General features: G+C 30.5%; 2 protein-coding genes and 1 long non-coding RNA gene across 3 annotated transcripts in view; 2 read left to right on the top strand and 1 right to left on the bottom strand.

Moving 5' to 3' along the window:
- The window catches only part of trx (histone lysine N-methyltransferase trithorax), a 17,999-nt gene extending 6,379 nt beyond the window's left edge, over window positions 1-11,620 (top strand). Inside the window, exons 8-16 of the mRNA XM_074134673.1 lie at window positions 289-409; window positions 1,573-1,788; window positions 1,863-2,099; window positions 3,059-3,220; window positions 4,261-4,373; window positions 4,485-9,098; window positions 9,613-9,772; window positions 10,037-10,183; window positions 10,281-11,620. Of these exons, the coding sequence (XP_073990774.1) occupies window positions 289-409; window positions 1,573-1,788; window positions 1,863-2,099; window positions 3,059-3,220; window positions 4,261-4,373; window positions 4,485-9,098; window positions 9,613-9,772; window positions 10,037-10,183; window positions 10,281-10,454 (5,944 nt within the window). The 3' untranslated portion in view covers window positions 10,455-11,620. The remainder of the gene's footprint in view (window positions 1-288; window positions 410-1,572; window positions 1,789-1,862; window positions 2,100-3,058; window positions 3,221-4,260; window positions 4,374-4,484; window positions 9,099-9,612; window positions 9,773-10,036; window positions 10,184-10,280) is intronic.
- On the bottom strand, window positions 10,570-14,091 carry LOC141457680 (uncharacterized). The gene is made up of 4 exons (XR_012460438.1): window positions 13,957-14,091; window positions 13,691-13,875; window positions 13,350-13,505; window positions 10,570-10,778 (listed from the first exon to the last, which is right to left on the bottom strand). It is a non-coding gene; the product is annotated as an uncharacterized lncRNA (long non-coding RNA).
- On the top strand, window positions 14,052-26,101 carry Ero1L (endoplasmic reticulum oxidoreductin-1-like protein). Its single transcript, XM_074134740.1, has 12 exons — window positions 14,052-14,629; window positions 14,704-14,823; window positions 15,102-15,185; window positions 18,771-18,845; window positions 19,373-19,449; window positions 21,516-21,707; window positions 21,909-21,955; window positions 22,055-22,147; window positions 22,481-22,751; window positions 23,078-23,231; window positions 24,385-24,536; window positions 24,619-26,101. The coding sequence occupies exons 1-12, from the start codon at window positions 14,498-14,500 to the stop codon at window positions 24,668-24,670; spliced, it is 1,449 nt and encodes a 482-aa protein (XP_073990841.1). The 5' UTR covers window positions 14,052-14,497; the 3' UTR covers window positions 24,671-26,101.

Raw genomic sequence — 26,101 nt, 5'->3', positions numbered from 1 at the left:
CGAGATAGAGGGGATCTCAGCGGAATACAGCTTACATGTTTGTTTTAGTTTTCAGAATAGTTTCTTGTATAGTAAACTGTAAATTATTCTGTATTAAACTCTAAAACACTAATGGGAATCCACAAAATCGATTTTCGAACAGCTTATTTTCCAGATCCAGCTGCTAAATTTCGATTTTAGTATAAGTTTAAGCTCACTTTTTGGCACATCTCAATAAATCATTATTTGGATTATTATTATTGTCTTACACAGTAAATGCTTAGTTTAATTTTATTTGTGAAATTTTAGCTTTTCTGAAACTAATGGTGAAATCTATTCTGAAAATGATGGATTAAAGAAACAGGATTTTTCAACATCAGACAGTCATAATCTAATTAAGGACAAATGTTCATCTATCGAGAAACCAGTGGTAAATTCTAATAACTTATTTTTAAAAATTAAATATATACGAATTTTGTGCTTAAAAATAATAAATAATTTTTTTTGGAGATTAAATTTCATACAGAAGAGTTTTGTTTACATTAGACAGTAAAAGTAAAACTTTTCTTAATTAAAAAATACAAATAAAAAGTAAAAATAACTTGATTTACAGGCATAAAACAGAAAAAAAAAATCTTTTAACGTTTGAACTTATTTAACATATATTATATAACTAACACATTAATCTGTGACATTAACATATTAATATGTGATTGAGAATTTCCCAGAGGAGGAAAAAAGAACTCCCAGATAATTCTAAACTGGTGCAGATCTCTTATTTCATCTCCGTATAATACAAAGGCTTATAATTTTTTACGCGAATACTCTTTTTTGAGATTGTATAATTTCAGTTTTTCACTATTTACAATCAGGGAATTTATGTCACAATATTCCACGAAATTTTTTTATTTGTTCCTGCCCATGTATTATCAAGTAATACCAAATCATCTGCATAGAGTAACCCATTCAGCATCCTATTTACACTGATTTTCAAACCTTTGCAGATGACATTAATTTTGAAATTAAATAAAAACAAACAAAAAGGGCCTCGACTAGGCCTTGAACCAAATTTGGTCTGGAAGAATTTTATTTTGGCTAGCTTAACACATAATCCTAACTACTAGTATTGTAAGAAACTTAATAGTAGAATTCAGTGACGTAATCAAGTAACAACTGCGGTCTTTTTTAAATAAGTGAAATATTAGAATCTCTCCCCAATTTGTCCGGAACTGTTTCGTTTCGCCAATACAATTGTATAAATTTAAGATGAAATGTTTCTAAGCAGGTAGGAGCCATTAATTTAAATATTTCATTAGATAAACAACTAGACTAGAGGCTTTTCTTTGTTTATTATTTCGTATAGCCCATCAACATTTACTATCAACATTTTCAAATTTATAATCAATATCATTAGAATTATTTAAAAACTTCAACAAATCTCTAAAGAATATAAATGAAAAATAATGAGAGTATTTAATATGTAACTTAATATTCTTAAAAAATAAAGTTTTTTCATTTCGTAATTTCTCTAAGTAATGTCGCCGAATCAGTATGTTGTAAAATTAATGAAGAGATAATTATGTTTTCGTTCAGGCTAGAATGCTCCAAGATTTAGGACGTGCCAATTGTGAATTACTTGATGGCATTGAATTGCATGAAACCGAAAAGAAATATGCTAAAATTTCTATAGATTTTTGGGAAAGCTATGATCCGGAAGAGGTTTTGCAAAGTGGATTTCCATTATTAGGTTTTAATCCATTCAGCCTCAGAGCTATATGTTTTTTATGTGGTAGTGCAGGATTTGAAAAGGTATTCTATTCTTTTTACTTTCGTTTTTTTTTTTTTTTTTTTTTATTTTTGTTAAAATTTTTCTAATTTTTCAGTTGGTTCATTGTGCTTGTTGTTGCGAGCCATATCATACATTTTGTGTTTCCTCCAATCTTCACTTCTCTTCTAAAGATAAAAATTGGTGGAAATTGGACTGGCTATGTCCGAAATGTACTCATTGTGAAAAATGTTTTAAAGCAGGAGGTGTTCAATTGACATGTTCAAAATGTTCAAAATCTTACCATAGTAATTGTATACCTCCAGGTAGAGCTCACATATCTGATAACAGTTGGGTTAGTACCTTCTTATCTCTTTTCGAGTAACTCTGTTTGTAAAAAAAAAAAACCATAGTGTAATTATTGTTTCAGCATATTCTTTCATTATTTTCAATCAGTCGTTTACAGATAATTAATTGAAATTCTTCTAAAAACAGATTTCAACAAATTATGCTAGAATGACAAATGCATTAATTCGTAATCAGAAAACATTCTCTTCTCACGATTTTTTTTTTTTTTTTTTTTGCCGTTCAGAATATTCTGTTTCTTTCTACATCTCTGGCGTAGCAGGCCTATTTTGTATTATAAATCGAAGCTAGCTCATTTAAAAATCGGATCTCTAGTTTCTTTGAATCTAATTTAGTTACAACTCCAGGAAAATCCAAGTATTGTTAGAATAAATAAATAATTCAGTACCTCGGAGGTACACAACACTATGTCACATTTTTAATTTTTTACAGGAGAGCAAATGAAAGGTTTTTCGCGGTTTTTTCTTACTTATAAGTCCACGGAAGTTATTTTGCTTAAATCTTTGTTTACTAATAAGTAACATAGATGCACGTTAACAGATGGTTGTTTTATAAAAATCAATAATTTTGTATTAGAGATCAAAAAAATAAAGTTTGAAAAATGGACTTAATGTTGTATTTCTTCGAGGTTCTGAATTGGTACAGTTTCAAACACTCTCTCTACTCCTTTACCAAATTGAAATAATTCCATAAACTCGCCCTCGTATTCCTCTTCATCTAATTCTTCAAATTACTCTCTCTTGCGAATCAGAAGACTTTCTAAGCGACATCACGCATAATCTTCCTTAAACTCATAGCAATTAATAGAACATTTTACGCAATTTAAGTTTATGAAAATGAAGGTCTCATTTAAGTTAAAATCTACTCTTTTTTATTAAATTATCCTATTAATTTGTAAGACTTATTTAAAATTAGACATCATAATTAATAAAAAACATTTATTTTCAGGTTTGCCCATCCTGTTTATTTTGCAAAAGCTGTAATGATACTGAAGTATATGTATTTATAGGTAATGTACCTCTTTGTAAAAACTGCTTTAAGCAGAGGAAGAAAGGCAATTTTTGTCCACTTTGTCAGCGCTGCTACGATGAAAATGACTATAGCACTAAGGTTGATTATTTAATTCTTAACTATATAGAAGAACTATAATTATTTATATTTCTGAATTAACAGCTGAAATTATCACTAGTACATTCTATTATGCATTTGAACGATTAAATCATGCGGATCTCTTTGCAGCCGATTCTATTTAGTTTTCAAATGAAGTGTATGGATACAATGTGATAATTTCAAGCAAATTTAAGAAAATTCTAACAGTCAACAATTTTACAATAATTATTTTAATTAAATAATACGTTATTTTTAGTAGCGTGAAGAAAATCCTGTTTAATTCTAATTATTGTTGTTACTGATTGTTAATTGTAAAATTAAATAAACAAGTTGACCTTTAAACCAATATTTGTCTGCAATCTGTTTATCTGTATATGTTAACAAACGTTACTCATAGAAATAATAATAATAGTAATGATAAAGTTTATTTAAAGAAAAAATATTATTAAAAAACACATCTTTTTATAGAAGAAAAGAGAATAAACTTAATAAATTAAGTTAGGAAAGCTAGGTTTATTTGATTTAAATAAGATGCTTTAAGGCTACAAAATAAAAATAAATAAAATATAAAAATGAAAACATATCAGAGATTCAGAGATATATGTATCTGTCTAGAAGGGACCAATTTCTTCTAGTCCCTTTCTGGTTTTGAGTTTTTCTGTAAACACACCTCACTATCTAATGTGTAAAAAGTGCTTTTTCGGACTCAGAGGGACATATAACATTTTTTGATGAATACTCGAAAACAAAAATCTGTCCCGATCTCAATACATATCTTACCAGTAGTAATTGCTAAGAAGTCAATTTACAACTATTGATAGTCAACTATAACTTGAGACTTTTAAAGTAACGATCATCCGGCTTTTTAGTTATACTTTATGTATATAATATATATACATATATATATATATAATACAAATAACAACATTATAAGTTAATTATGTACTGCAAGTTAGATTTTTCGTTTGTTTTTTTTACGAAGAAGTGTTAGAAAATATTCTGGATGTTGAATGAACTGTTGGACTATTTTTTTTTTGTAGATGATGGAATGTTCTGATTGCAAATGTTGGATACATGCAAAATGTGAAGGCCTTTCAGATGAAAAGTATCAAGTTTTAAGTAATTTACCCTCGACAATAGAGTTTGTTTGCAGGTAAAATAATTTTAATTACGGACAAGTGTGCATTTTTTTTTAATATTAAAAGAAATAAAATAGCTACAATTCGAAAGAAACTATATTTGTATCATGTTACTTATGTTTTAGGGATTGTTGTAAAGATCCTCCAGCTTTATGGTCAGTCGCCGTAAATGCAGAATTAAAAGCTGGATATTTAAACGTAATAAGATCTCTCAGCAAAAACAGAAGCATATGTTCTTACCTTAAAGGAAGTCCAAGTAAACGGGTGTGTGTTTGTCAGGATACACAAAGAAAACCGATTCATTTGAAAAATTTATCTGGTCAGTCAGAAATTTCGTTTCCAAACAACAGTAATAAAACTTCAGGTGGCAGCCCTGTTACAATAATTGATGAAAAAAGTGCGGATTTAGGTCTTTTGACCCCTAAGTTAACTAAGGATGATGAAGAAAGTTTGCAAACTGTAAAAACAGGATTTCTAAATTTAGTTACTAATAAGGAGGTTGATACGCCTAAAGAAATTACTGTATATTCTTTGTGCGAAGAAAGTGCTATACAAATCGATGATGCAAATAAATTTAGTTCTAAAAGTTCACAGTTATTGAGTATAGCATACAATAATTCAGAAGAAAATCTTGGTAAACAGGATCTCCCTGCAGTACTTAGCCCAGTAAGTGTTGAAAAAGAAAATCGTGAAACTACTGATAGAATTTGCAACTGTCTAAATGATTCAATTTCAACGCAACCAATGAGCTTAATGGTGATAAAAAATAAAGTCCTTTGTGATGATTATGCATCAGTTTTAGAATTCAATAGAGACGTAGAGAAAGTAATTAAAGAAATAGAAAGGCCTGATATTTTGAAAATATATTACAAGTCACTCAGACAAATTTTTCCTTGGTTTGATCCAAGAGATTCTGCAAATAGTAATACTTCGTCAGATGATTTAGATTCAGTTTCAGAAAGAAAATTGAAGGAATGTAGGCAAAGTAAGGAAGGAGGAGAACTGGAACCTTTAAAAACCAATAAATTAGAGAATATAACGAACGGTCTTCTCCATCATGATCAAGATTATTACTATATTGGTGGGCAACTGCAAGATTGTAGAGTGTGCATGCTTTGTAAATTAAGTGGTGAAGGTCTTCCAACTCTAGAAGGGAGATTACTATATTGTGGGTTGAATGAATGGGTTCATGTGAATTGCGCTCTTTGGTCCAGCGAAGTATTTGAAGAAATTGATGGCTCGCTGCAAAATGTACACAGTGCAATTTCAAGAGCCAGGTTGATACGGTGTTTTGGTTGTGATAAAAAAGGTGCAAGTGTAGGCTGCTGTGCAAGAAGCTGTCCATCTGCTTATCATTTTTCATGTGCAATCGGTGCCAGCTGCGTATTTCTTGAAAATAAAGAAGTATTTTGTAAAGTGCATAAAAATTTAAGCTCAGCTAAAGAAATTCAAAAGGAGGAAGACTTTTTGATTGCAAGATCAGTATATGTAGAATTGGATCATAAGAAAAAAAAAGATGTAGTGCGAAACGAAGTTCGGTTGTATGTGGGGGCACTTTGTATTTCTAGTATTGGTGAAATAGTTCCAGAATTATCAGATTTGAGCGACATATTAGTACCATGCGAATTTAAATGTTCAAGACTGTATTGGTCTATGAAGGAACCATGGAGATTAGTGCGTTATCATATAAGAACTGTTGTAACTACTACATATCATGAACAGTTGTTGGAAAGTGACACCAATTTTACTGTTGATCATTCTTTAGAGTTTACTCCACCACCTTCTCCGATTGAAGAAATAGGTCTGTATGACAATGTTAATAGGCTTACTGTGGATGAAAAAGATATTAAAGTAATTGTAAATCACATTATTGATACCATATGTAGTCGAGAAGAAGATAATAATATATCTGAACACTCAACTACCGATTTATTACCTCCAGAATTGAAAGAAGCGATTTTTGAAGATTTGCCACATGATTTGCTTGATGATATTTCAATGCATGATATTTTTACAAAAATGAACTTCGATGATATTCTTTCTGAGGTTAGGAATGATAAAATGGAAACCATGTTTGGAGAAAGTTCTAGTGTTGATAGTAGCAAAAGAAGTTTTAAAGAAGAAAATAAAAGACAGGGCCTGCTGAATAAAAGTAAATTTCTAAAACATAATTCTGTGAAAAATTCCAAAAATTTTGTCAAACCAAATAACAATTTTTTTAGAGATAAGAGAACAAATTCAAACAGTATTAAACAAGAACAGTTCCTGAGTAAAGTAAAAGAAAATTCTTGGAAACCATGCAGATTACTTCAAGTCGATGGCGCTGTAGACTTTAGTGAAAGCGATCAATCTGACGACTCTTGTGATGTGAGTCCGAAAAATATAAGTATGCAGGCTGCAGTGGCTTGTGCTATTGATGAGCGTGTTGCTGAAGATAAACCTGTGAAATGTGCGAGATGTCACAGGACCTATAGAACTAGTGTTGGTTATGATAGACATTTACCAACTTGTAACTCGCAATTTTTATCATCCACCGAAAGCGATTCGAGCGAAGAGGAAAGAGAAAAACCTTCTAATAACTTAATAAACAATGAAGTTATTTTAGAAAATAACTTGGTGAATGGAGGGCAAGGTACAATCAAACCTAATTATGCTAGCCATACTATCCCAAAGGTTCCGACAGAAGCTATCGGATCCCAGAGTACGCTTATTACTACACCTAATTCTAGATCCTCCATGTATACAGTTGAAAATTCTTCAGAAGTTTGTGTTTCGTCATCACTTAATAATGTTACTAATTGCCCAGTAAATGGTAACATCAACCACCTGAACAATGTTGCGCAAATAGATCTCAATTATAAGCATATTAGGCCTTCAACTTCTATTCAAGAAGGAAGTAAATCAGAAAATCACCTTAATCACCTCACTCCTGGGCCGTTAGGTAATTTCGTGAATCATGCGTCAGAGCAACAATCTATTGTAGAAATAGACAGTACTGTGCCTACACCACCTACTATAATATTGCAGCAAGTAGCCTCTGAAAATGTAATACCAACTTACATCCCTTCTTACCCTCAACATTCACAACAAAATGTGCAGTATATTACTTCTATTGAGAATCATGATAAATTTATTTCACCCTCCCATTTAAATCCTGCAACTTTCCACATACAATCAGCTCAATCCATTCATCAACCAGTTGTTCAAAATGTGCCTACGGTAGTTGGAACGATAATTCAAACAAATGGAGTAGAACAAATAGTTTTAAATAATCCTAATCCCTCTCTCGAAATGTATACACCTCAGCAAAGTAATGTTTATATTGCAAACACACCAATGATTGTAGGAATGGAAACGGTAGTCAGTAATACAGTTATGTCGTCTAGTCAGTTCATTTCTGCCTCTGTTCCAGGCATGCTTGCTGCTAGTAGTTACTCTGCTACCACAACTCAAGTATTTCAAGCCACAAAGCCTGTTATTGATATTCCTCAAAGTTATGTAGTTGTTAATACGAATCCACCAATAATAGAAAGTAATGCATCTTGTGTGCAGCCAAGCATTTTGCAAAACAATTTGGTCCCGCAAGGAACCCCATGGAATAACTTTATTAATTGCCAAGACCCTTACAAAGTGAATAAAAATGTATCTTATCAAACAGTAACACGTCAAATCATTCATGAACAAAAAGAAATTGACGGAGTTAAAATGATAAACTCCACACAAGAAACCATTGTAATTGAACCGATATCTGCTCCATCTACGAATGGTCAAATAGAAGAGCTTCCAAAAGTTGAATCTAATATTATTAAAGAACAATCCCTTCCGTATCGGATAATTCAAAATAATGTAAAACAAAATGGACAAATAAAATCTAATCAAGTAAAAATAGTGGAGTTACCTAATTCATCCTCTGTATGTAAAGAAAAACCACAACAAGCTGTGGCGCCAGTTGTTGTGAAGAATATTTTTGAAAATGGTTTAAGAAACATTTCTACTAAGAAACTTGTTAAGAAAAGTGAAGTTGGAGTTCCAGATACACTTTGCAAACCAAAATTAGAAGAAACTACCGAGAAAGCAAATGAAACTGTAACTTTATCCAATGCTCAACCACTTCCAAAACCTCCAGAAGTAAAGACGGTTGAACCCAAAATTCACCCCTTAAAACCTAGTGAAGAAACTAAAACACAAGTTGGTGATCAATCACATCCGATCACAAAAATCGCTAACCCTGGCGCAGCTGCAAAAATTAAGAAAAACAATACCAACATCCGAAAAATAGTCCAAGAAGAACCAAAAATAACATATGAAATTACTTCTGACGATGGATTTTCATTTACTACAAGTGATATCAAAATGGCGTGGGAAAAAGTTTTTGAAACTGTTCAGAAAGCAAGAGAAGCCAAAGGCTTACCTCTTTTAACTGAAAATCCCTTTTCGTCTCCGTCAACTATGCTGAAAAAAATGATGGGTTTGGGAAATAACAGTATGAAGTACATCTTAGAACAGCTTCCTGGTGCAAGTGGTTGTTCTAAATACAAACCTACTTATCACCAAAAAAAATTGTCGGCCCTTGAGCAAGAAATGTCTAAAGACAAGAATGGGAACTTAACTGGTTGTGCTAGGACTGAACAATTTAAATATACCCATAACAGATATGATATGTTTAGTTGGTTGGCATCTAGACATCGAAGGCCACCAAAACTGTTGTCTCCAGACAGTGATTGGATAAATGGTAGCAGGTATGTGATAGATCTTAAAACTTTAAAGTTCTGTAGTTTTGTGCTGGTTATGTAACACCTAACTCGATCTTACATGATGAAACGTACCAAAACGTTTGGCAATTCTGAAAGGCGTGTTTTAAAGACATACACCATAAACCAATGTCCAAACATTAAAGAATATTTAATGTATTCAGAAAACATTTAGATCTTTTTCCAGCATATTTCTTCTTTCTACGTATTATTACCCACATAACAGTATTCTCCCACAAAAGACCCCATCTTTTTCCTACATCTCTACGTTGTATTTTCGTCATGTTATGTAACCCTCTCTGAAGACGACAACGGCTGTCGTATCGTTAGGTAAAATTAAAACACTAATAAATTTTAATTTGAATAAATATTTAACATCATAGCCGATACCTACCATTTTTAAATAGTTTTCTTTCCAACGACTGACAATAACTTGACTTTTAACTGAAGCTCACTAATTTTTTGAGAACCAAAAATAAATTAATTTTTCATTTAATTTCAGTCGGAGGGCAAATATGAACCTTCCAATGGCAATGAGATTCAGACATTTGAAAGAAACTTCAAATGCTGTAGGAGTTTTCCGCTCAGACATACATGGACGTGGCTTATTTTGCCTTCGAGATATTGATAGTGGTGAAATGGTCATAGAATACGCCGGTGAGGTAGGTAATATGTTAAAGCACTGCTAAATAAATAGTTTAAAAATAGATTTAAGGCATTATTTCTACTGGTCTTGTAAGTTTTGTTTCTTCTGAAAACTCAAACTTGGTATGTGGAATAATATAATTTATTTAAAATATTGCTTTTGATTTTGTCAAAATTTAGGAAAACCAAAAAAAAATCTACATGCTTTAAAAATAAATAAGTAAATGAATATTTTCAATAAATGTTCATTAAAAGTTGCAATTTGATAATGTTTTAAATAGGTGATACGTTCTGCCTTAACTGATAAGAGAGAGCGATACTACACAGCTAAAGGTATTGGATGTTATATGTTCAGAATCGATGATAAGTTTGTTGTTGACGCTACCATGAAAGGGAACGCAGCAAGATTCATAAATCATTCTTGTGAGGTAATTAATCAAGTCGTTTGGATGCAAAATAATTTAGGAATTTTATTTTAGTTGATTTAATCATTTATAAAATGTAATAATGGTTTGTTTTTTTCAGCCTAATTGCTATTCAAAAGTAGTCGATATCCTAGGCAAAAAGCACATACTTATATTCGCTATGAGACGAATTTTACAAGGTGAAGAGTTAACTTATGATTATAAATTTCCTCTGGAAGAAGAAAAAATAAACTGCCATTGTTTATCTCGACGATGTAGGAAATATTTGAATTAAGTAAACCAGCTGTGAACTTAATTGTTCACAAAATTACATTCCCTTCGCTGCCTTAAATATATACTTTATTTACATATATAAAACAAGAAAAAAGTGAAACATTTTTGACAAATGATATTATCAGATATGCCAAAGAAAATTAGTTCTTAGAAATTTGTGTATTATATATTTATAAGTAATATGTAAATAAGGATCTGCAGTTACCAGACTTTCCCTTCTGCAAGCTTTGTGTTGTGTCTTGGGGGTTTACTTTGTGCCTTAAGTAAACTGAATCGGATTATCCTAAATGGCAATAAGAGGCACTAAATTGTGGACTTCTCGGACCTAAAAAATTAGAGGTGAGCATTCACAAAAGTTGTAAATTTTTTTATTGTCAATGTGTACATACCTCAATTAATTTGTTTTTTAATACTTAAGGTATTCAAAAAAATTAAATATGTAAAAAATGTAATTAATTTGTATCGAGCAACATCTTTTTAATAGTAATATGTATATAAGGATTGTAAATTAAATACAATTTCCAGAAAGACTTATTTATAGTAAAATTAGTATTTCAACTTTTGTATCTTTTGCATCTTAAAATTTTTTGCTTGTTTGTGATTTAATCCTTGCCACCAGTATTTTTAGATCTTGTATTTCTTTTCAATTAGAATTGATTACCATCTCTTATTTGATCGAAGCTTAAATGAACTTTTTAAAACGTTGCATGTTAAGGCTAAGCATAGCAATTTTTGTAAATGTGTAAAATAGAAGTATATATATATTTTTCATAATATTAGAAAAAAATGTAATTAGTTTCCTACAAGGAATAATTGAAAGTTAAATTTTGTCTATCTCTTGTCCCCAAAAATTACACACTATTTTTGTAATAACAGAGTTTTAAAATTAAAAAGGCTAAGCCAGTTCTGTAATTTATAATCTATTTTGTAGACTGTGATAATTGTCATAGATTGAAAACTGTGATGAAGTTATGTAAACTTGTCATTAACATGTAAATATTTTTTTGAAAAAAAATATCTTTAATGAAAAATACTTTATTGTTGCTATAATATGGTGTGCCTCTTAAAATTAATGTACTAATTTTATACTCATAATATTAAATACCTACTTTAATTTGTGTAAAATTCACAAATTTACTAAATAAAGAGCACGGTTTTCATTGTGAATATTTTTGGCTTATTACCTGATCTTAAATATAAGTACGAAAAGGTACTAGATTTCAGGAAGAAAGAAAATATTTTGTTACTTTTTATTATTTTTTTATTTTTTTTCACTACTTAACTGAAGAATCGAGACAGTTCTTGACATTTTAAAATTATTTCACTGTTGTGATTTTAATAAATGCAATTTTTAGTTGTGAAGTTCTTTATATTTATTTGAAACATCAAGGTAGATGGAATAATCACCAAGTAAGGAAAAGCGAGGAACTGAATTTGGGAAGTAGGCGGAAAAGTAAATAGTCCATCAAACAAAAATGAAAACAAAAAAAAAAGAACATATTTGTTGAAAGGGGTATATCTCTACCTAGTTGAGGCCTTAAGAATGTAATACTTTATCTGGAGTAGCTATTTATGTTGTAAGAGTTATGGGTTAGTACTTGGACAATTAACTATTAAAGAATGGGTCCTAGAGATGGTATGTTACTTATTGCAATGCTAACCTGGGAAGATAAGTTATTAACATTTGAACTCCAGTTTAAACAAAAACTTTGGAATTTTAGGGAAAATTGGTTTTAGATATTTTTGGAGGAACTACTGAAATAGTTTTCAAAGTATTTCGTACTATTTCATATTAACTCTTCAGTGTTGACGAACTTCTTAAACTTAGTCTTAAAATATTTAATCTTTTATTTTTGTAGATATAAGTACATTTAGCAGCAGCTTGCAATGCGCACAATTTTTTCCAGTGGTTACGAATTTATAGTGTAAATTTAGTTGAGAATTTCAAATAAGCTTACAACTGAATTAATCATTTGAAGAGAAATTAATAAGACATTTTACAGAGCGTAAAGAAGCATTTTATTTTATTTTTTTAGAAAGGTGAAAAAACTAAGGTTCACCAACGAAGATTTCTATAAATAATATTTATTTGTTAAACGATTTGTGGTGGTAACCTTATGCCATCCAAAGTCATATAAGTAACGCTGTGAAAGTGTGAAGAGCTAGAGTTTGCCATGTTTACTAACAGTAAATACTTTTGCATAACAAAAAGTGTTTATTACAATCTTTTATATGCGACATGGGCATGGACGTCACGACTTCCTAAGAAACTGTCGATCCACTTTCTCTTATGGAGTGTCTGAAGATTAAAAGTAGTGTATGTAAATTTCAGACTGAGGAATTGGCTTTCAAAACTAGGGAGGAATTCCATAAATTAAAAATGGTCAATATATATCTTTTTTCATCTTAATAGTCAATCCATCCCTTTACAATATCGGGAAAAGGAAAGGGAAATACAAACAAAAAATGTACTTTCAAACTACTTTTTACAATATATCTGTGTTCAATAAAGGATGAATAATTGATTGGTATTTTTATTTTAGCGGATTAACTTGGCTTGTTATTAGAAGCAGACTATGGCGAGGAACAGATATTCTCACATTTGAATATACCATATTCATCTGAATTAAATGTATAATAGGAGGCCATTGACAATTCTAAGAAAGAAATTAAAAGCTTTGCTTAAAATACTTGTATTTTTATATGTTCATGTTACAACTCTTGATTTAAGTTTATTATGAACATTGAACATATTCTCAGGGGACCGGAAGTACTCACTTTACATACAGGACTGCCCACACATTTCTAGAGACCGTACGAACTGCAGAAGCTAGGGAAAAAAGACGTTTTTCTTCCCTTCTTACTTTTATTTATAATAATGGTATAAATAACTGACCTTCACAGTTAAACTCATCAAGATCTCTTTTGAATTGACTATTTCTCTTGAGTAGAAAATGAAATATATTAGCAGCTGGCTGTTGTACATATATTCTAATTACTTAAGCAGTTTTCATACACTTTTCTTGCAATTTACGGTTAAACTAACACTTGCCTATATTTCGAAGAAAGAAACATGATAGATAAAAGGAAGAAAACATTCAAAACTTTCATTAATAAACAATCCACTGTATTTTTTTAATATTTAAATTAAAGCTATATTTCCATGATGATATTACTTTTCTAATTTTTCTAGTTTTTAATCTTGATCAAAGTACTTAGTAAATGAAATTGGATTACCCAAATTGTTGCAATATCAATTCGTTATCAGTTTAATTTGAACTGTTATTTATTTTAAGTATGGTACGTGGTATAATTTGATTTGTTCCTTTAAAGTTTATAAGTAAACTCTAATTTTTCTGAAACTCTCTAATTTCAAACTGTTCTGGTACAATTAATTTCAAATTGTTAAAGGATTTTAGTACCTGAAAGATATGAATAATATTAACTAAAACTATAAATAATAGTTATAAAATTAATGTATTAATTCCGTCATTATCGATAACCTTTGTGTTTGTGTGTGTGATCTACCCCTCTACTCTTATTACCCCACAACAGAACTCATCCACTGATTTGCTTAACTACACTTACACCCAGTTTACCCGTATGCCATAGCGTAGCGGTAGCGGTTGATGTTCAAGTAGTTCAGGTGACGTGCGTTTCGTTTTCGTATTGAAAGTGGCATACCTATCTAATTTGTTACTACCAATATAAGGTTGCTTTGAAAAAAGAAACAAAAACTTTCTTATGCTGTGTGATCCTCAAAGAAGTATCAGTTTTGTTTAATGATTTGTTGTTAGTAAATTCTGCCATAGATTGATTCATATGGAATTTAATATCATCAACATTAAACGCAGTTTTTGGTTCAAACGAGATATTTATTAAGTTTATGTATGAGCTAGAATTTCAGAGAGTTTATCACTATCTTATGTTGTAAATCTGAAAATACCCCAGGGTATTTAATGGTTCGAATAACTGGTTAATATTTTAAAATAGCTGACCGATTATCTTTTTAGGAGATGTACATATCTGTTAAATTTAATCGTGATGAGGTTTGTTTATGTGAAAATAACTTGTTCCTTTAGTATCAAGTTCCTTTTAGTATTAATTATTGTATTAGATTACTGTCGTTTATCTTATGAAGATCAATTGGAAGCAGGGGATCATTGCTTTTGTAAGGTAATTACTTTTTTTTTAATTTATAGTGTGCTCTTTATTTACTTTCAAAATATTAATTAATTTTTTTGTTACAGTTGAAAGGACAAATTGGTGATTGTAGCTGTAATGTTGACACAGTTGATCATTTTAATAATATTAAGATCTATCCCAGGCTTAAGAGCATTCTAAATAAGGATTATTTTAGATTTTATAAGGTAAAATTTGTCAAATCCATTATCAAAAATATTTTATTAAAGCAAAGAAAGTAAAACTATAATAAAATAGTAAATTTATCTATATTATGTTTTTGGATAAAAACATAATTTGTAGCTTTTTGGAAATTCTAATATTTTAGTTCTTTAAGTCAAAGTGTGTAATGTTAAAAAATAGTTAAACTATATTCCGAAGTAGGGCCTACCTTTTTCATTTGAGGATTGTGCACAGCCATTAACCATATAGAAGTACCTAATTTGTTGTTGTTCTGTTTTTACAGGTTAATTTGAAAAAGGAATGCCCTTTTTGGTCTGATGACAGCCGATGTGCTATGAGATACTGCCATGTGAAACCGTGTTTAGAGGTCAGCACCTTTATACATTTTCAATTTATATTGTCAGTAAATTAATATGAAAAAATATGGGAAATGTTCTAATTTCGCGAAAAAATTCAGCAATTTAGAGATTGCTCTTCCATGCGCCACACTAGCCGAGCGTTTAGAGGCGAGACCTGTAAAACTAATATGTATTGTGGTGCTGGGTTCGTTTCGCGGTTTTAGGCCTTAGATTTTATTTAATGGTTAATAAAAGAAATTTACAGTAAAGTATGTTTGCTAGTCGCTCCGTTCACGACACCTAATTGGTAGTTGGACGTAGTAAAGCCTGCCTGAAAAAATAGGCAATTACTTTTTTACTTCTCTGTTATTTTTTTCCCATGTTCATGTGTAACAATTGCGACGAGAGAACATTACAATTTAACTTGAGCTCATGAACCAATTCTTGGCTTCATTGCAAATTATGCTAGATGGTTACATTTCCTTTGTTCTCTCGCAAGGCAAAGCTGTTTACAGAGAATAATCTGCTTATGATATTGGTTAGACTGACATGCGTGACGCTTCTGAGGCTTGCATTTCAATCTAATGTCACCTATAGGTGATGCAGATTATGATTCCCAAATTAGTGATCTCATATCTTCCACATACCCGGGTCATTGATTCACATGTTGCTTCAGAATTACGAATATTAATCTCATTAAGAATAAAAGTCTTACTAATCTAAAATTATTAAAATATAGAAGTCAAAGAAGGAATTAAGTAAAAACTTAATTTCTCTTACTAAACTAATATCTACATAAAGATTATTCAAACGGCCAAATATAAAAATTAACACCTGTTATGATTCATGACAATCAATGACGACACTTTTCTTTTGAATTGTTTATCAGTGTAATCAAGCTTTATGATTACTCATTAGTAAAAATAACTTATTCTTAATTTTTATTGATTAGAAGGTAAAGTGGTCTCTATACACTTAAAATCTTGTACGACCGGAAAGTGATGACTCAGGTCTGTGTGACTCTAGTAGACTTTCGCTATCCCTGTCACGTAGGCTCACTTTCTTATCTATGGCTGTTAGTTCATGCATTAGTCCCTACCAATACTTGATGAAATTATAATATGGCAACTTAAGCCATTTGCTGGGAAAGCCTATAATAAATATTCCTTCTTGGCTTTACGATTTTCTTCATAATACTTTCATTAGCAATATTAAACAAAGTAGAAGCTGTAGGTTTATCCTGTCTATCCCTGGTTTATTACGAATTCCTTGGCCAATATGTTATGAACTTGAATTAGCATTCTGTACTTTAGAGACTTAGATAAATGTATTCGAATCCAGCTGCGGGCCCTTAGGTTTTCTCTTCGTAAGAGCTTCTTATAGCTCACTGTCTGGTAACGGGCAGTTTGTTGATGGACGGTCTATAACTTGAGAACACTGCCTGAAAAAGCTCTGGCGCCAATGGCCTTAGATATTGAGGCGTCTTTTTTAAGAAGACTTTTTTTTAAAAAGAAGTATTGCAATAAAAATTAATTAAAACATTATGTATCCAAATATTTCATTGGAAATATCCGTTGTGGGGTCCCCAGAGTATTTAAAATTGTTTATTACAAATTATTCTGAATGTGGGTCTGCCTATAAAGTGTATGCTCGGCGTATCTCAAAAAGGAAAAATATCTGTTTAGATGCCACTTTCGGACCTGATAATAATCTTTTGGACAGAATCAGCCAATGGACTGTATCTTTATTCCAGTTTGCTTTAGGATTTTCTCGATAATGTGATTTTTATTAAGCTTGGTATCTGATTTCTTATACCTAGTTCCACAATTTTTATAATAACACTTCCCGAAACAAAAAAACAAAAAAAAGATAAGGATACTAGAGAAGTGGTTGGGCTTTCGTAGGACATACCATTTCAGTAAATGTTTGAATATATTACATGAGTATTTATGCAAACATGGAACCCCCACAAAAGACTTAAACGAATTAACCTCAGTCTTAGGAATAAAATGTTACAAAGACTAATCGACAAACGTTCAAAACTGACTCTGACAAAAGAAAACTATATACCTACTTGCCCCAATATGGACGTACGGAATACAGCTCTACAGAAGCGCCAAAAAATCGAACATCAACCGACTTCAGACCTTACAATCAAAAATTCTAAGAACAATAGTTAACGCTCCCTTCTACGTCTCCAATCATACTATACACTCTGATCTAAATATTCCTCTCGACTCTGAAATAGCCCATTCTCGATAAACAAAACTCCATTCAAAGCTACACAGTCATTACAACCCTTTGATCCGTAACATGTCTACTACAACACTTCCTTCAAATCCACAGCGCAGACTAAAGCGGCGGTGGCCACGCGACCATTTCAATACATAATGCCGACCTCCTAGGATGTTGAAGTGTAAGCTTGCCAACATGGCGAACTAACGGCTTCCATCACTGTCTTCGTTCACTCCACTCATGTCTCTGGGTGCAGTTGCAAGTGCGCGTGTGTGTTGTATGTGCATATACATATATGCGTGTACATGTATTTACATCATCTCCTTACCCTCATCTCTTTTACTTATTGTAAAATTAAAGTTGCAAAATAAATAAACAAATTAAAAAAAAGTCTTTATAAGGATGAGATACCCAAAATTCAAAGAAAATTGGCTATCGGAAATGCTATTTCATACATTGTCATATTAGTAGATTTTTGTTTTGTATACAAATGAGTAATGAAGTTGATATCTGATAAGAAGTTCAAACTAGTAAGGGAAACCACAAATACTGATATAAACTAGTGGGAACTATATTTTTTTGTTTTTTCGTGTTATCCTTCGTTTTGATAATGTTTAACTTCCTTTAACAACATCAGCCCTCAGAACTTAAAAGTTGTTACTGTAGTTTAGGATGATCCTTATTCCCATCATCCCTTCATTTTTTCAGGAAAAATGTATCAAATGGAAGTGATTGGTTACCATCAATTAAGTAGAGAATTATATTAAGGATTCAAATTAGCGAGGAATCGGTCCAAATAAAAACAACAATCGTTTGGACAGATTCCTCGCTAATTTGAATCATTAATATATTTTTACGGTCACTAAAACCAATATAAATTCAAATTAAGTAGAGAATCCTATTCACAAACTAAATTATAGAATATAAGATTTAGCGCTTTGAAATAAAGAGAGGATGTACACGGAAGATTCAAGGCAAGGTAAAATATGGAGTGGATAATAAGACTTTTGGGGCTTGAGCTGAACAAAAAGATATTAAAATTAAGAAGGAAAATAAATAGTGGGCGCACGAATAAGCTTATGGCACATAATAATTATGTGCTCCTCTGAAAAGTGGAACAAAAATATAAATGTGTAATAATAACAAGTGATTAATGAAGGAAATAATTATGTTTAATCAGTGAGGGAAAAAATGGTTGTGTGGAGGACAGCCATACGTGACACACTCTAACAGAAAATTAAAAAAATACATATATATTTTTTTATCAAAATAATATTTTTTTTTTTTTACTAAAAAGTTATATTGTAAACAATTGTTTATTTAGTTTGTTTCAATTTTTTTTATTTCTTTTGTACACTAAGAAACATGTATTATTTTAGGATGAAATTCCACCTGGGTTGAAAGGAGAAAGTATTAACCATCATGATCATGAAATTGAAGACATGGCAGTGAAGGTATTTTGCATAATATATTTATATTGAGTTACATGTAAGTTTTAAATGTTTTATATACTTATATAATTATTGCGTGACACTAGAGATATAGAATGAAACAAACAATTTACTTTAATCAATATTCATTTTGTTCTGATATATGTGAATTTGTTAAAATGTACGATATTGTTTTACTATTACTTTACCATTCAGAGAACTTTTTATGATTTGTGATTTATAAAAGTTGGAGAATCTGAAGTTGGGAATAATTTTTTTCTCAATCATTTATTTTTTAAGGCATGTTTAAAAGAATTTCATGAAACTTAGTTGATTATTATAGTAAATTTTTCTTTAAAGAATTTCTAATCATAATTATTTTCTTTAAGAGTATAAGCTATATTATTCAGTATTATTTAGCTTTAGTCCAATCACAGTAATATTACTATAAAGATAAGCTTGATCCTGGCCCCAATTTTGGATTGCTAATCAAAGAGATGAACGGGTTTTAAAATTTAAAAACATGAAGTAATATCTAAATATTTGTCTAGTATCTGGAGAAAGCCCAACATACTGATTGTGAAGCTGAAGCAGATGATGAATTGGGCTACCTCAATACGACTATAAGGTGTGTATCAACGACGAATGGTTGTAAAGGCTTTAATAATCTGTACCTGTTTCAGTAAAATTTTATGAATGCAATGGTTTTTCATATACATAAATGGCCGCAAGTCGCGACCCATTGTTAAACTTCCATGATCCAAAGTTGGGTCCCGCCCTAGTGGTTGCGATCCGTTGATAGACTATCTTTTTTGCATAACTCGAGCGTGGCTACCTTATGAAGTTGGGTCTATAGTTGCATATTGACGTCAAAGCCCATGGTAAACTGTTTCGGTTGATAACCTTAGTCTAGAGTCGTTAGCCAAAAGCTGAAGGGAAAAGCCTCTTCCTAAATTTATTTATCAGAGGAACTGGTTCGTATTGTTGTCATTCTAAGAACTTTCATTCCCAGAAATTTTTCTTTAGGTCATCATCTTCTTGCACGACGATCGATTTAATACTTGCTTCATTCAAACCGCTAATTTTCGAAGTGGTTTATCTAACGTCTGCATACAATTTAATACCAAAGATTGATTATTTTATTGAATGAAATCTTTTCAAAACTTAGTTTGTTTACTATAAAACCTTTGTTCTGCAGACTTTTTTAGTAATCATCTATCCCGTATTTGAATGTTTCAAGATTGTAACTTTAATTGTTCTAAGTGATACTTTTTTTCTGTTCACGTAATTAAGAAAATTTAGTCAGTGTAAAAAGCTGATATATTTTCGTAGATGTGTATTTACTCGCATTTTTCGGCTGACCAGTCTCTTTTCATGCATTGAATTAGTAAAGAAAAAGCCTGTTTTTTCAGGCGAGCTACAGATCCGATGTGGTTGGAGACGGATACTTTACTTGAAATTTCTCGTATTAATAAAATCGAAGATCCTGGAACCCACAACATGTTTGTGCTTTTTTCGTAGATTCTCCATTTTCTTTTTATTTTCACATTATTATTCTAATAATGTGGACTCCAATGGATGCTTATCCTGTTAAGTTTGAAACTTATCTAAACAGATTAACGGAAGAAAGAGAATTCCTTTCACAACCTTATAATTCATTGATGACAAATAAGTAATTCTGAACAACGCTACTTACCATTCACTATGTACTTAAGTTTTTGGAAGTATAAATGAGAAAAATAAGTTTTGTTTAAATTATCCACAAAAACAATGCATGTCATTATTCGAAAAAAAAAGGCTTTAATGATATTAAGTTTTTGATGAGACCATTCTCGTGAGGTGAGTAATTCTGCAAGAAGGGTGAAAGAAAAACAAATTTGTAAACAGCATAGACATTTGCGTGTTTGTTTAGCCAGAAATTTTAGAAAATTCAATAAATGTGTCAAAATGTGAATTTCAAAAGGTTAATTACCATAGTTTGGTGAAAACAAAATTATTGTAATGTGCTAGACTAGCCTCCCTAATCACCATTAGATAAATTCCATTTAATTTTTACTTCCATTAAAAAGGCATTAAAATACTTACGCAGCCAATTAAAACTAGCTTTGATAGAGTTAAAAAAATAACCAACAAATATATTTGAAGAATGGGTTCAGAATATAGTAGGGATGAGATTACATAGAACAGTGTAAAAATACTTTGTTAATAATAGTCCGCGAAGCGGGGTGAAAGCAATTTTGGAGATGCTAGATGTACTTACAAACTAAACTTCGAAAAAATCGAAGTCTCAATATTGATCAAATAATAGACATTACGTAAAAACACGTTTAGTCAAAGGAAAATCGAGAAAATGACAAAAAATCGCTTTTATATAGTTTTTAATAGTTTCGGACTTATCTCTAAATGAAATCTCAAGTTAGGTTTTCTAAACTTTTTGACGTTCAGTTAAAATCCATGGTATTCCATTGTGAACATTTTCCTCTCTGCAAGTAAATTACCAAAATAAATTTGATTCATCATGCGTTTAGAAATATTTTTGTTTAATTTCTTTATGTATCTTACATTACAAAAAGTCTGGTGGAAGTATGAATCGGGTTTTGCTATTAAATACGCAAATACGTATACAAATACTGCAATAAATATAGAATGGTAATCGTAGAAAATGATTTTTTTTTTTTTTTAATTTTTTTACAGCGCTTCAGCTTATAAAGATTTTGAGTTATGGAAAGCTTATGATGATGCCCAAGACAATTTCTGTACTCTTCCCGACGAAGATGGAGGCGCACAATATGTTGACTTACTTCTTAATCCTGAGCGTTACACTGGATATAAAGGATACTCAGCTCACAGAATATGGCGAAGTATTTATATGGAAAATTGTTTTAGGTAAACATTGTTATGTCTCAGACTACCGCTCTCTATCTCTCATACAACTCTTTCATCATAAACCCAAAGATTGTCATAAGTTTTAAATAATTGTAACAGAATGAGAAATTCTATTAATATATTAATAATAATCATCATCATCTATAGAACAGTTGTTAAATGAATAATGAATTTTTTTCAATGTTCATTTCATATTTTCAGACCAAAGAATATTTATTATGAGTACATTCCATCTTCAAAATTAAATGGTTAGTAACTCATTATAAAGTAACTTTCTCTAAAAATATGTACGTAGGCCTTCTAAATGAGTTTAACTTATATGTTAACTTTTTGTTTTTCTCTTGTAGGCTTATGTTTAGAAAAGAGAGCATTCTATCGAGTTATTTCTGGCCTGCATGCAAGTATAAATATTCATCTTAGTTCACAATACTTATTTGCAGGTAATTAATTCTTTAGAAAATCAGTTAAATCAGAAAATCAGCTTTCCTTTGAAATTAAATCATAACTTTTCAAATTCTAAAAGTTTTTGCAAACTTTTACAACTGAATGAAAGCGCTTGATATTTAATGCATTTTTCTAGTAGAATATCCCTTTGATACTCTTTGGCGAGGCAACAGAACTAGTGTAAATCACTACTTCCATTATGAATTTTTGTAATACAATGTATTTTGCGTTAGCTTTTTGGTTTATTTTATTTATAATATAATATTTATTTTATTTGTTATATTTGAGTTTAAACAATGAGTTAAATTTAAAAATATATATATTTTTAGATAAAATGCAATTTGGAGCGTTATCTAAAGATAGTAATGAGGCAGGAAATTGGGGCCACAATTTAATTGAGTTCAAGCAACGATTTAGTCCTGAAGAAACTTATGGAGAGGGACCAGAATGGATAAGGAATCTGTACTTTCTATATTTACTTGAGTTGAGAGCTGTTGCAAAAGCAGCCCCCTTCCTTAAAAATGAACTGTATTATACAGGAAATGAATCTGAAGATGCTGACACCCGAGCTGCAGTGCAAGACTTCTTAATAGTTGTCAGGTAGATTTTATGTGCATATCTGCGAACGTGAATGGTTATAGGCGTAGACCTCAAGCTAAGATCTATGGTGACATATAGTTCTGTTTTCTGACGTGGCCATGGATTTTATTTAATGTGATAGTAAAGTAAATGTATAATGAAGTATATTAGCAGCTATGCGCTTACGTCCACAACAACTGATCGGTACTTGGACGTAAAGTCCGCCTGTAAAAATGGCAATAATAGGCATACTTTATATATACGTATAAATATTTACTTGAATATAAACATTTTTAACTACTTCCTAGATATTTTCTAGTCGATTAACTACGCAATATTTATTCTAGCTCTTTCTCTGATCATTTTAACGAAAGCAGCATGTTTTCTGGTGGAAGGGAAGCGAAAAAATTAAAAGAAGATTTTCGACAGCATTTTAGAAATATATCACGAATAATGGATTGTGTTGGATGTGAAAAATGTAAACTTTGGGGAAAATTACAGGTAAAAAAAATTTAACTATTAAACTTACTTTTATTTTTATTTCGTTTTAACTTCTTTTAAAGCAAGACCAGTACAAATACATATATTGATACCCACTTATAATAGCCTTGATTGGTTATTAGGACCCTTCAAATTTTGTTGTGAAGTTTTGTGAAAGTGACGGATTATCTGCATTGGCTTTTCCCTTTTTATAAATTATAGCACTAGAGAGTAGCCATTAGATTGGCCAGTCGTAAATTTATGGTTTAAACCTCATTTCTTTTCATAATTAAACATTGAGGGCTATTAAAATGCCTATTTTAAATGAAACTAATTTTTTTCAACAAATTTACTACAGCACATGTTGCATTGATCTTCAGTTTATGATTTACAAAAATTAAAGGAACCACATTTTCTTTTTAGGCACAATATGCATCATATTAAGCAAAATTATAAAGCTTCGTGTGTTTATTATGATAAAATGAAAAATATTTTCATTTTTTGTAATTTAGTAGGCATTAGTTGCCTTATGTGCTGCACACTGTACTGTTCTCCTCATGAACTAAAATGGGTAACTTTCGAGCTATAATCTTTCTCTAGTTCGTAATCACTCGCATCTTAGCTTTAATTCGTGCTTAAGCTGATATTTATAACAATATTTTTTGTATTACACTGGGAGGCCTTAAATGACAGTTTATTCACTAAGTAATAATTATCACTTTGACAAGTGCCTCTAGAGTAATGACTTTAGCACCTGAGTGCTGATTGTTAAGGAATTTAGGTTGAACCTCTTAAATGGGTAACCTTAGATTTATCATTCTCTTCCACCATCACCTTAGTCTGATACGCCTTCCTAATATCGGGTTATTAGTTGAGACATAGGAACTAAGACAGTAATTATCAGATGTTGATAGTCAGCGGCTGTTGAAATGCGGGTAATTTTAGTTTCTGGGAGAGTCAGAACTAGAAGGTCTCTAGTATTTCATACTTGAAGTTACGCACCACTCTTTTATGGCAAACATTTTAAAATTGCTGAATATTGTTAATTAAAACTATAAGAAACAATTAGAGTATTGAATTTGTCGCCCAGAAAATATGAAAATGGTTAAGAAAAATTGATTTAACAAATAATTGTAAGTTATTAAAGACTAACACAAACTATTTTAACTTTTAGATTCAAGGATTGGGCACTGCTTTAAAAATTTTATTTTCTGGGAAATTTGACCAATTAGAATCAAAGGATGATTATATGTTTATTACTAAGAATAATAAGCATTTTAGACTACGAAGAAGTGAAATAGTCGCATTATTTAACGCTCTCGGAAGGTAGGTTTTCTTTTAACACATGGTGATATGTGCGCAATATATTATATAAACTACTATATATTTGTCTTCTCTTCTCCCGCAGATTATCAACAAGCATTTATGAAATTGAAAATTTCCGGCAAATGATGAGGTAACGAACACACATGTGTTTTAATTAACGAAGACGTATTTGGTCACATCACAGGCGATATTTTAGTGTGCAGTAGCAATTAATAGCCATTGTTGCTGATATTGTATTATGATGGTAATTATAATAGTTTTATTCGTACATTTGTTTCCTTCTTCAATGTTGGCTATTTTTTTAATAACGATTACATAAGGTTGTGATTTCTATTATGTATATATTATAATTTTGTGATTTGTGATTAATATCTTCATTTATTTGTTACTGTTATAAATTAGATTGAGCTGATAAAAAATTATTTTTAAATGAAAATATTAAAATTTTTATAAAATTCTAGCAGGCGTAACAACCTCTGAAAGCGGGCCCATTTTTAAAATTCTCCCTCCTTTCTTTTTTTTTTTTTTGCTGATTCTAAAACTGTCCTACAGTTTTTGTATATGGTTGATCGTCAAAACTGCATGAAAAAGCGTAATGTTGAGAAACATCCTAATTTGACCTAAAATTAAAATTCCCAATTTTCCATTAAAATATTTCATGGAAGTTTTGATTTACTTTTTTTTTTTCAATATCTTTTGAAAATTATTTGGTAGTAATAAGTAACTTTCCTTCAGCAGAAAATAGTTATTTTCAGCTTTGTTATAAGTGTGGAAAGTATTTTGCGACATAAACTTACTTTCCGCATTTATATCAAATTCGCTAAATTTTACAACTTATAAATTTTGATAACCAAGTTTTATTTTTCATTCATCGGTTTGGTTTAATTCAGCTTATTTTTTTTTCTACAAATCATTCATTATCATTTGTTGCGAAACTTCACATTTTTCATTTTAATTTAATGCTGAAATAATTATTAACAGTTTAATCTGGACTCCCTGTCAATTAATGCTGTGGTTAAAATTAGAATCGTTTATTTTTTTACATGATATATCTGGAAAGAAGAAAATAAAATGGAAATGAAGCACAGAAAATATCATTCATTTACTCGCATTCAAACGATTCCATTATTAAAATTAGTTATTTAACAAATTTTAAAAATATCGGTTTTCTTTTCATTTCTATTTCTTGGTTTTGGGTGCCACACAAGGCTGTGATAATCTAATTATTTATTATTTATTTTTAATTATTACTACGATTATCATTAAGACCAGAGTGATCATGAATACTAAGAAATTGTTTACAATGCTACTATTTTCATTAACAATTCAAACTTAATTGTATTAAATTTTATTATATTCGTATTATTATTTTTTATCCTTTTGAGGGGCACAGTTTTGTGCTCAAAAATTACTAAGAAAAATTAATCATATTTGGTACTTAATGCAGTTGTTACGCCTGTGATAATTAATACTATTTTGGGGGTGTGCAATACCAATTTGTAATAAAATATTAAAATATATGTTAACACTGAAAAAAATATATATATCTTTATTAAAAAGGTCAA

Source organism: Rhodnius prolixus, unplaced genomic scaffold (genome assembly GCF_049639745.1).
Source record: "Rhodnius prolixus isolate KJV_2025 unplaced genomic scaffold, Rpr scaffold_1, whole genome shotgun sequence".
Lineage (NCBI taxonomy): Eukaryota > Metazoa > Arthropoda > Insecta > Hemiptera > Reduviidae > Rhodnius > Rhodnius prolixus.
The sequence above is the reverse complement of the archived record's forward strand: the minus strand, read 5'-3'. Positions and strand labels throughout refer to the sequence as shown.

What these genes read in the sequence shown, in the direction of transcription:
- Ero1L (XM_074134740.1), top strand. Translation starts at nt 14,498, where the DNA reads ATGAGGTTTGTTTATGTGAAAATAACTTGTTCCTTTAGTATCAAGTTC. An exon ending in ATGTGAAACCGTGTTTAGAG is followed by an intron (nt 15,186 to 18,770) that starts GTCAGCACCTTT and finishes GTATTATTTTAG; the next exon opens with GATGAAATTCCACCTGGGTT. An exon ending in TATATGGAAAATTGTTTTAG is followed by an intron (nt 21,708 to 21,908) that starts GTAAACATTGTT and finishes TCATATTTTCAG; the next exon opens with ACCAAAGAATATTTATTATG.